This window comes from Galeopterus variegatus, unplaced genomic scaffold (assembly GCF_000696425.1).
Source record: "Galeopterus variegatus unplaced genomic scaffold, G_variegatus-3.0.2 Scaffold7284, whole genome shotgun sequence".
Classification (NCBI taxonomy): domain Eukaryota; kingdom Metazoa; phylum Chordata; class Mammalia; order Dermoptera; family Cynocephalidae; genus Galeopterus; species Galeopterus variegatus.
The window spans coordinates 84,142-94,795 of record NW_007733395.1 but is presented as its reverse complement, the minus strand read 5'-3'; the positions used below and the strand labels follow the sequence as shown (position 1 = coordinate 94,795).

Here is a 10,654-nt window from a genome sequence, read left to right as displayed (position 1 = left end):
TTTGTCTTTTGTCTTTTTGTTCCGTGTCCGGCAACGGATCGCAACCCTCAGTGTTGCCCCCGTACCGGACCAGGGACCGGCAACGGGATTGCAAACCTCGGTGTTGCTCCCACGCCTCGCTCAGCCAGTGAGCGGGAGCCGGTCTGTATGTGGGATCCAAACCCTCGGGCGGCAGCGCTGCCGCGCCTCCTAAGCGGCGCACTGTCCAGTGCGCCACTGGGCCGGCCCTTACTTCTGTTTTCATTTCATCTTTTCTCTTCTCTCTCCCACCCAGTAAAGTCTTTGTTCACAATTTATGGTTTAATCACCTGGAATTTGCACCTGGGATTTATAATCAGACCTGAATTATAAGCTACACAAATTATATAACCTTCTACTTAGCAATAGCTGCTGGAAAATGCTAAGTTCTTCTAAATGTGAATGTTTAATTTAAAAATTGTTATGGTAACTTGCTGAAAAATGTCTTTGAGACTACAAAAATGTTATAATTTTTGCCTTATTTGCTTATTTGTCTTGTCTCTAGTTGTTTTTTTTTTTTTTTTCAATCATGACATTTAACTTAATAAAAGGAAGGTTTGGATCCCTAAGTACTTGTATGTTTTCTCCTAGCCATTGAATTGTACCCAAAATAGTTCCAGACTTCTGACATTGGCAGATACCTTTGTATTAAATCCCTGGCTTTCAAAATAGGGATCGCAGCAAAAGTTCAGTGCGAGGGCAGAACCATTGTAATATGAAATATATTTTTAAAGAAATCCTATGCTCTCCCTATCTGTCCTGTAGACCCAAAGGAAAAATGTAATCAGTCAAAATTAAAATCGCTCTAGGTCTTTTTCTAGGAGCTTGTGTGGAAAGCATAAAAATGCATTTCTCTTAAAATTATGCTACAGAATATGTAGCAAGTCACAATTATTATTTATTTTTTCTTTTTGACTTATTTTTTCTTTTTATACTTATTTTATGGTGGAATCTTCATAATAATTTTTTATTATGCTTCTTTTAACTTAAAATCTGCAGAGAAAAAAAAATCCCTTTTCGGCTTCTACCCAGCACTTTCGCATCAAAATTCAGAGCAGGTAGAGAAATGCTTTTAAAATGCATATTTGATGTGATAAGTGCTATGGTATGCTTCCGAAAGCGCCAGGGTCACAGCTGCATACATGAAAATGCATGGTGACTGCAGGCATTGTTTCCTTACACAGAAAAGGCAATCTGTGTCTGTCGCTGAATTTATGATGTAAATCAAATCACAGCTTTCCTGTATTCAGAGATGTAGCAAAAAGGTTGAGGTGACCTAAAGGTCACAAATAACTTTTGCTTTCTGATTTGCCTACCACAAGATTAATTTTTTTTACTCTCTCATTTCTATTAAGATTGATGTATTTATACTTGGAAAGGTGAATCCAGTTACATACCTTATTTTATCATTGCCTCTGCTAGTCTAGTGGAACCTTGCATTTATCGTTTATTCCTTCCTCACTCCATTTTGTTAAGATGCATGTACTGCTCTGTGTTGTTGACCGTACTAGTAAGGGGTGGGGAGCACTAAATACTAGGTCCAACTCTGTGTGCTTCCTCTGCTTTTTTTCTCTGAGTAGTGTTGACTTTGGGACAGTGTCCTGGAGGGACTATGAGAAATTGGTTTTTCATGATCCAGTTTATTCTGTCATTTGCGACATGAATGAACCCATTTAGAAATTGGTTTTTCATGATCCAGTTTATTCTGTCATTTGCGACATGAATGAACCCATTTAAGAGTTTAAAAAGGTGTTTTGGGGAGAGTGTGTGTGTGTGTGTGTGTGTGTGTGTGTGTGATAATTGCATTTATTGCAGATGTGCATTTGGCACTGGAAGGGAAACAAGAAGATTAAGAAGACATATATTCAGCTTTCAAGCTGTTTATATTGTAGTTTAAAAAACAAACCTACCCTCAGGATAATAGTACCCATTTATGGGTACTAAGCTGTTTATATTGTAGTTTAAAAAACAAACCTACCCTCAGGATAATAGTACCCATTTATGGAGTGCTTCTGTCCTACCCTCAGGATAATAGTACCCATTTATGGGTACTATTGTGACGTATTGTGTCAAATGCTTTATTTAAAATAACAATTAAAACATTTGTAAATCATGAAATGGGAAAGTGCCAAAGAATGTGCAATAAATTAGTTTATTTATGGTATAGCAGGAAAAAAAAAACCCTCCACATAAAGGAGACATTAGAGACATAGGAGACATAGGCCAATGAAGGGTGACCTGGTTGCCTGGTTTGTATTGATTTTGATCTTTAGAAACAATGTTATTCTCTTTTAAGGAGAAAGCAGAATCTATTGGATATCTGAGGAGTTAAGAAATTCTGCTTTAAAATTCTGTAGGTTCTTTCTGGACATAGCACTTTACTTCCTTCTGAAATTAAAAATATAGACAATTTATCCTTTGAAGTAAAAATAGGAGACCTCTTTTTCGAGGCCTTAAATCTTACTAGACATTGGCCTTAGAGCCATTTAATTTTGGCATAGAGTTATTAGTAGCTGAGGGCCACCGTCCTTACTGCTTTCTGCCTTTACAGGGTTTTATTCCACTTCTAGTCCTGAGCAGTACTGAGGTTAGGGCTTTAATGGGTGGCTTTGGTTATATAACATTTGCTCTGGAAGGTACTAAGTCTGATCTCCTCATTTTACAGATGAAGAAACTTTGGCCAAGAGAGGTTAATTCTTTTACCTGAGATCACGTGATTTGTTGTGGAGCCAGAATATAAATTTGGAACTCTTGACTCTTAATTTATTGCTTCCTCCCCGCTATTTCATCCACCTCTCCACTTCTAGTTTTCCCTAAGATACGTACATGGCCACATAGCGGTAAATGATTTTGATGATCCTGTGTAGCCACTGCTTACGTAAATAATAATAATGATGATAATGTGCCACATTTGTGATTCCCCCCCCCCAAATTTGTATAGCTTATTGTCTGCCACTATTAGTTTGATAAGTGATCAGGTTGATTATGTGGTCAGCCTATCTATCACTTTGAGAGAAGGGTTGTAGTCAACTTACTCTTCATAACTTGAATAGCAGCTTTGGGGATAATTTAAATTTTAAGGCATAACTGAGGTTTTGTTTTGGTGTTCTTTGTACCACATTATTTCTTTTTCTGAGCAATAGCACTTTAAATTTATTAATTTGACTTGTTTAAATTGTGGATCCTTTCATTTACCTTGACCTTTCTCAGTTGGATGTACTTGAAAGAAGTGGAATGGCAGAGAGTGAGAGGAAGAAAAAAAAATCTTGAATAATCCATAAATTTAATAATCAATCCATGAATACATTAAGAGTAAACTATACTTAGTCTTATGGCATTTAAAATGATTGAATTATAATATTTTAAATAGGAAAATAACTCCACTTACTGTCATACCCAAATGAGCATGTATGTTATTTAATGCCTTTTATTTTGGAACAAGATTCTGTATTTTGCAAAGGAATAATTTTACATTTGTTTTCCGTTTTAAGTCTTCTAGTTTCTACTGTGTTGTTACTACTCTTGTGCACCCAATGTTAATATTTGATAACTATATTTCCATAAAAAACTTAAACTTTGAGCATGCTTGATTGGTTACTTTTGGTTCAGTGTAAAGAAGGGTGAAGGTAGAATCAGTCTTTTTGGATAACTCAGGGCTGGTACCATGCTTTATTCCGTGTTGTGCCTCCCATAATACTTGTCATGTACTTAGTGCAGTGGTTCTTAACCAGGGGCACTTTTCCCCCCCGGAGACATTTGCTAATGTCTGGTGACATTTTTGATTCATATGATGAGGGGGAATGACACTAGTATCTCCTGTGTAGAGTCCAGGGGTGCTGTTAAACGTCTTACAGTGTGTAGGATGACCTCATAATAAAGAATTATGTGGCCCAAAAATGTCAATAGTGCTAAGATGGGGAAACTCTCGTGCATGGCAGTTGCACAATTAAGTTTATTGAATTAATAAATTCATTGTTCTGTTACTTAAGCATAAAGCTTTATATATTTTTTATATATGTATTCACATAATTTAATGATTAATAAGGGAGAATTTATCTTTTTGCTTCATTATGTTTAAAGTATTAATACAAAATTTTGGCAATTATAATTGATTTTAGGTTAGTTGTACTCAGTTGAAATAGTATAATAATAGTAATCAAATGCTAATCCACAGGAAGAGTCAGAATTCTCATTTTGTACTTCCCTTCTCCCTGTAGGTTTTCAGCTTCTTCAAGTCAATATTGTATATTACTCCCTACAATATTGCCACTTAGATCTGACATAATCAATTATCTGGAAAAGTTAATTATCCAGAGGTCTAAATCAGTAATTAATCTGGATAATCTCTATCCTACTAGATTCTACTTAATCTCATTTTTAGAGTTTAAGTCTGAGATACTAAATAGAATCTACTGAATCCAATAGCTAGCAAAACAGCCTTCAGCTTCATGCAGTGAAACTAGAAGTTGTTTCCTCAATGTGACTGGAGTAGAAGCTGGGTTATAAGAGTTATTTGCCATGTGTACATGTGTGTTTTTTGGGGGTGAAGGGTGGGAAGGGGAAGGGCATGACTAATAAGGGAAGACTATTGAAAAGCACTTCAGTGCTTTATGATCAAACAAAAATTTTATGGTAACTTGTTGGATTTTCTTCTTAAATGGTCATGAATGCCACCATTAGCTGGAGGATTAATTGATGGTCATATCTGATACTCCTTATGTCAATATGTTGTTTATCAGAAGAACCCATAGCTAAAATAATCACAGTTACTATTCTTTCCTTTTTATTTGGAGGTATTAATTGTACATGACCTGATGAACTTTCAGTCTGAGAAGTTCATCTCATACCTGAGAGGCTTTTAGGATTTGTGATATTTGTTTCTTAATATCTGTGGCATCTGTAGAAGAAGCAAGTTCTAGATAGGTGTGACTGCCAAAGGATTTAGAATTTAGAAACATGATTTTGATATAATTTTTGAGTTTTGGCATAAAAAGATGCTTGGCGTGATACCTTAGCAATGGTAGTAATCTGATCAGTCAGAAAAAGTCGGTGCTTTTATAAACAGGAGGCTGCCAGCATGTTAAGTTAGTGAATAATGGATTAGGTTAGATTGAGGAGAAAATAAAGAGATGGTGTTATATTACCCCAAAACTGTGTAGTAGTATCAGAGAGGTGTTTAACATGAGTGATTCAGTGTGGTAGATTTATCATACTTATCTGTTTTCAAAAGAGAAAAAAAAAATCAGAAAAATTTCCAACCTGACCACTCTCTTCAGTGGTATTTACTTGCAGCGGTTCTCAATCTTGGCAACACATTAGAATCACCCATAGAGTTTGAAAAAATTGCTAATGCATGAACTCCATTCCTAGCAACTACAAGATAATTGTGACCTGGGCATTGGTATTAAGAGCTCCACAGTTGCAACCAAGGTTGAGAACCAGTGCTTTATAGAATTTCTTGCAGGGCTATTTATTAGGTCTGGGCTGGAGGCTAAGCATTTGCATTTCTAACAAGTTCCCAGGTAATGCTGATGCTGTTCATAAGGCGATCACACTTTGAGAACCACTGAGAAGGCAGTTATAAAAAATTATTTGGTCTGAATTATTTTTTTATTTATTTATTTATTTATTTTTTTTGTCTTTTGTCTTTTTCCGTGTCCGGCCACGGATCGCAACCCTCAGTGTTGCCCCCGTACCGGACTGGAGACCGGCAACGGGATCGCAACCCCCGGTGTTGCTCCCGCGCCTCGCTCAGCCAGTGAGCGGGAACCGGTCTGTATGTGGGATCCGAACCCTCGGGCGGCAGTGCCGCCGTGCTTCCCAAGCGGCACACTATCCAGTGCGCCACCGGGCCGGCCCCAAGATTGATATTTCTATATTTTAGGTTTTTTTTTTACAATGAGCATTTAAAATTTTATTTAAATTTTTTTTAAGAGAAAAAGTCAAATCAATAATAACTAAAAACTTTGTATAGTACTTCAAGTTTTAAAGAGCTGATGAATTTACAATTACTATTGGGCTTTTCGAACTATTTACTTTTTTCTTTTTCTTTTTTAAACCCCATTCTTTGAGAATCCTTCAGATTTCATTTTATATACTATTTTTAGTTATCTTTTTTTTTTTTTTTTTGTTTTTTGTCTTTTTCCGTGTCCGGCAACGGATCGCAACCCTCAGTGTTGCCCCCGTACCGGACCGGGGACCGGCGACGGGATCGCAAGCCTCGGCGTTGCTCCCGCGCCTCGCTCAGCCAGTGAGCGGGAACCGGTCTGTATGTGGGATCCGAACCCTCGGGCGGGAGCGCCGCCGCGCTTCCCAAGCAGCGCACTATCCAGTGCGCCACCGGGCCGGCCCTATTTTTAGTTATCTTAATGGAAGTAGCACAGATCAAGAGCTTTATCCCTGGTCAACAGAGATTTCAAGGGTTTTCAGTTTGGATAGTTTGTTGTTTGAGGTTGGAGGACTGTTTTCTTTTCCTTCATCTTAAATATGCTGGAGGAACATAGAACCATCTACTGAGAAGAATGGAGTAAGTGGGAACAGAAAGGGAGAGATAGTGCTTACACACAGAGAGAGGAAATAACCTCCAGGAATGAAGGAATCAAGGTAATAGATAGGAGAGAGCTACTGGATTCAGGAACTTGGCCAAAATCATAGAGCTATTAAATAGCTCAGTTTGTTCTTAAATTTGGGTCTCTGAGATTTCAGGGTCCATTTTCTTTTCTGCAAAACAGTTAGATATGGAGGTGGGGGGGTGTGAAGTTAGTTCTAATGAACCAAATTTGCAACAAATATAGCAGTGATAGTTTTGTGACAATTATGAATCCTGGAAAAAGTCTCTAGATGGTGCTGGCTTTTTTGCTGCTATACTTGGATATTGAGAATGTGTAGTCCTGAAATGACAGCTTCCAATGTGACTTCGTGTTTTTCAGAAATCATCCTCAGCCTTTGATCACTGTGATTGAACATAGACCTGATTGCTGGCCAGTACTTTTGCAGCAGCTGACAGCTTTTTTCCAGCAATGCCCTGAAAGGTAATGTAAAATAAAATAACTGAGAGAAAGAGTGGCATATGCTAATTTTAGAGCTAGTTTTTTTTTTTTTCTTTTAAAGCTACTTTGACTATAATGTTTTCTCCTGAAGAAATGTCCTAGAACAGGTTGTAGTTTTCTACTTTCCTTTTAAAAGTAAGAGAAAAAGGAAAACCTGCTAGATTTATTGGTTGCTGAAATATTGAATACAAGAAAAGTTGTTATCAAAGAAGTTAAGCATTGGTTAGTGGTTAGAAAATGTTCAGTAAACTACTACACTACGTATAGGAGATAGGTTCCTTCCCTTGGAAATTGGTTAGTGTGTTAATCTCTCCAACTGGGATCAAGTAATACTGCCAAGGGGGATCTGATAGCCACCATATATGCAATTAGTTGAGCTTCTTTGAAGACCTCCTGATGGTCCTCAAAGCTGTTCTGCTTTCTTCTATCCTTACTACCATGACACTGGTTCAGGTCCTTATCATCTCCTGCTTTGGCTGTTGTCACCTGTTCCTAGCTGGTGTCTCTGCCTCCAATCTTATCTTGCTTAAATCCATTCTCTAAACATCCACCAGAATGATATATCAAGAGAACAAATCTTATGCCCTTGCTTAAATCTTCACAGACATGGTTTTCAAACTGCACTTGCAATGTGTGGGCTAAGCATGGGGAGGACCCTCACACCATTCAGCTCTATTTTTATAGAACTTGCTGGTATTTTATGGAGGCTTTCTATTGTTAAAAAAAGGTTTGGTTTCTGAAACAGTTTGAAACTCCCTGGATTACAGAGCAAATCTAATATGTCACGCTAGGCTCCAGCTATGATATGGTGCCTACTTGTCTCACATTTTTATCTTCATCTCATAATTTATGCATTAGCAATGCACTGACTTGCTTTTGGTTCCACACAGGAAGCAACACTGTTCCCTTCTTACTGTGCTTTTGCTTATTGGTATCCAGCTTTCTCTCTTGAATCTTACCCACTCCCTTTCTAATTTCTCTATTTTAAATCTGTAGGCATTCTCTGCCCCAGGAAATCTTTGCTTACGCCCAGCTGGATTAGGTGTCACTCTTGTGTACTCCCAATGTAACTTGCAGTTATGATTTCTAATGTCATTACACTTAGTACATTGTCTTATGATTATTTTCTTCTGTATCTATGAAACCTTCTTGATGTCAGGGACTGTGTCTTGTTCCTGTTTGTATTAATAATGCCTGGCACATTTCTAGGTGCTTTATAAATGTTTAATTTCTATAAATGAGGCCACAAAGATTGGCAGTGCTCAGGAAGTGGGTTGTAGAGTGCCTCATAATATATATCACTACATTCTTTGTACTGTCACCGCAGGTCATGGTAGGATACCATTATCCTGGGTAATGCCTGAGTTACATTCACCACACCAGCTATGTTTATATTCTCTTGCTTTTGAAGGTTTTACAGTGTCCTGTAGAAACAGTGTCTTAGAACATCATATCTAAGTTCATAACTTCAATTTTAGATGGAATTTCTGAGTAGGCTACTTAGAAATTAAAGCAGTACTGCTTTAGGAAGTTTTTTTTTCAGTAGTTAAGTAAAAATAAAAATCTAGGAGTATCTGCTGCTTTCCAGCCCTCATTTGACATGATTATGACAAAAACCACTTTCAAGGTATGGTAAGATGTTTTAAAGTCTACACTAGGGGCCAGTATTCTGTCCTGTTTAGATCATACTAGGAGAACTGTCTTAAATTCTGATCACTAAAGAGACTGACAAAGTGAAACGTGTAGCACAAAGGAAAAATGAGAAAACGAAAGTTTAGAAACCATGAAATATAAGGGACGGTTGAAAGAATTGGATCTGTTTGACTTGAAATAGGATCTAACTTTTTTGGTTTTATTTTATTTTTTTTTTTCCTTTTTGTCTTTTTTCGTGTCCGGCAACGGATTGCAACCCTCAGTGTCGCGCCCGTACCGGACCGGGACCGGCAACGGGATCGCAACCCTCGGTGCTGCGCCCACACCTCGCTCAGCCAGAGAGCAGGAACCCGTCTGTATGTGGGATCCGAACCCACGGCGGGAGCGCCACCACACTCCCAAGCGGCGCACTGTAGCAGTGCGCCACCGGGCCGGCCCCTGCTTTAGGAAGTTTTAAAAAGATATAGGGAACCTTGTATTTTAGTTTGGGCTGCTATAACAAAATACCATAGACTGGATGGCTTATAAACAACAGGAATTTATTTTTCACAGTTCTGAAGGCTGGGAAATCCAAGATCAAGGCACTGGCAGATTTAGTGTCTGGTTCTCAGAGGCTATCTTTTTGCTGTGTCCTCACATGGCAGAAGGGACCAGGAGTCTCTCTCAGGCCTCTTTTATAAGGGCACTAATCCCACTTATGAGGGCTCTGCCTTATGACCTAATTGCCTCCCAAAGATCCCACCTTCTAATACAATCATGTTGGGGATTAGGATTTTAATATATGAATTTTGGGGGGCACAGATATTCAGTCCATAGCACCTTGTAATGAGCTGCCAGTGAGAAAAATCCATGTAACAATTGAATGAACAGCTCAAATGAACATTATCATCATCATCTCTTTCCTCATCTAGGATTACATTTTCAAAAGTAATATATTAATATTTACTAAATAAGTCCTTTGTTCAGCTCTGTCAGAAACAAAAAAAAACCCAAATAAATGTATAAGCACATTTGTTTAATGAAATTTCTCTCTGTTGCTAAACAGATTGGGATACTTTATAAAAGATGCTGTTGCTGCTGTGCCAAATTTGTTATTAAGCTTGATTTTAGGGTAATTCTTAGGAATGCATCTCTTTTCCAATGCTTTAGTTAGTCATTAAGTAATAAATTTACTGTTTGGTTATTTTCATCTCAAAGGAGAATTATATTGGGACTTGGAAGTAGTTATTTTAATGAAATTTGTTCAGATATTTATAAGGAAAACAGATTATTAGTTGACTTTGGTATATTTACTGATAAGCTTCTGTTAACTCATTCGTTTCACTTAAATTTTCAAGTGTTGGAGTATGCTATCTAGAGCCATTTGGAAGCTCTAGCTTATTTTATATTTATTTGCAAAGAATAATTTCAATCACCTCATTTTTACTTTTGCACTGTGGGATTATTCTTTGCAGGATGAAATTGATATTTCTGGTTGCATTTTTTTTTAGCAGACTATTAATTTCCTGAGTTTTATTTTTAGAGTCAGTTAACTTAGTGGTTTGTTTAGAAGGTAATGAAGGTAGGTTAGTAATTTAACAATAATATGAGTAATGATTCACAACTATGGGAAGGAAAGCAAAATTTCATAAGGATGATCTATATTCTAGTTACATGTTAGGAATCGTTGATTGAACTAGCCGTTTATGTTCATTTTTAATAGTTTTTAGATGTTCTGAAATGACAGTATATCTTCATGCTAGATTATTTTCGGCATTATTTTATAATTAAGTTTTGCATTTATTTACTGAAGGCCTTTGGTGTTAAGACTTCACTTTCACCTTTCAGGAACTGACAATTGCATAAGTTGACATTGTATCATGGACTTTAGGCCTGGATATTTTAAGGTTGTTGAGTCTAACACATAATTTTTCAGATGAGGGAACTAAGGAGAG

At 37.3% G+C, this 10,654-nt stretch overlaps 1 protein-coding gene across 1 annotated transcript in view; it reads left to right on the top strand.

The window, feature by feature from the left end:
* LOC103607261 (focadhesin-like) overlaps positions 1-10,654 on the top strand; it is a gene marked incomplete at both ends in the record, with an annotated part of 87,247 nt that overhangs the window by 12,080 nt on the left and 64,513 nt on the right. The window contains one exon of the mRNA XM_008591788.1: positions 6,948-7,049. Coding sequence (XP_008590010.1) covers positions 6,948-7,049 — 102 coding nt within the window. The remainder of the gene's footprint in view (positions 1-6,947; positions 7,050-10,654) is intronic.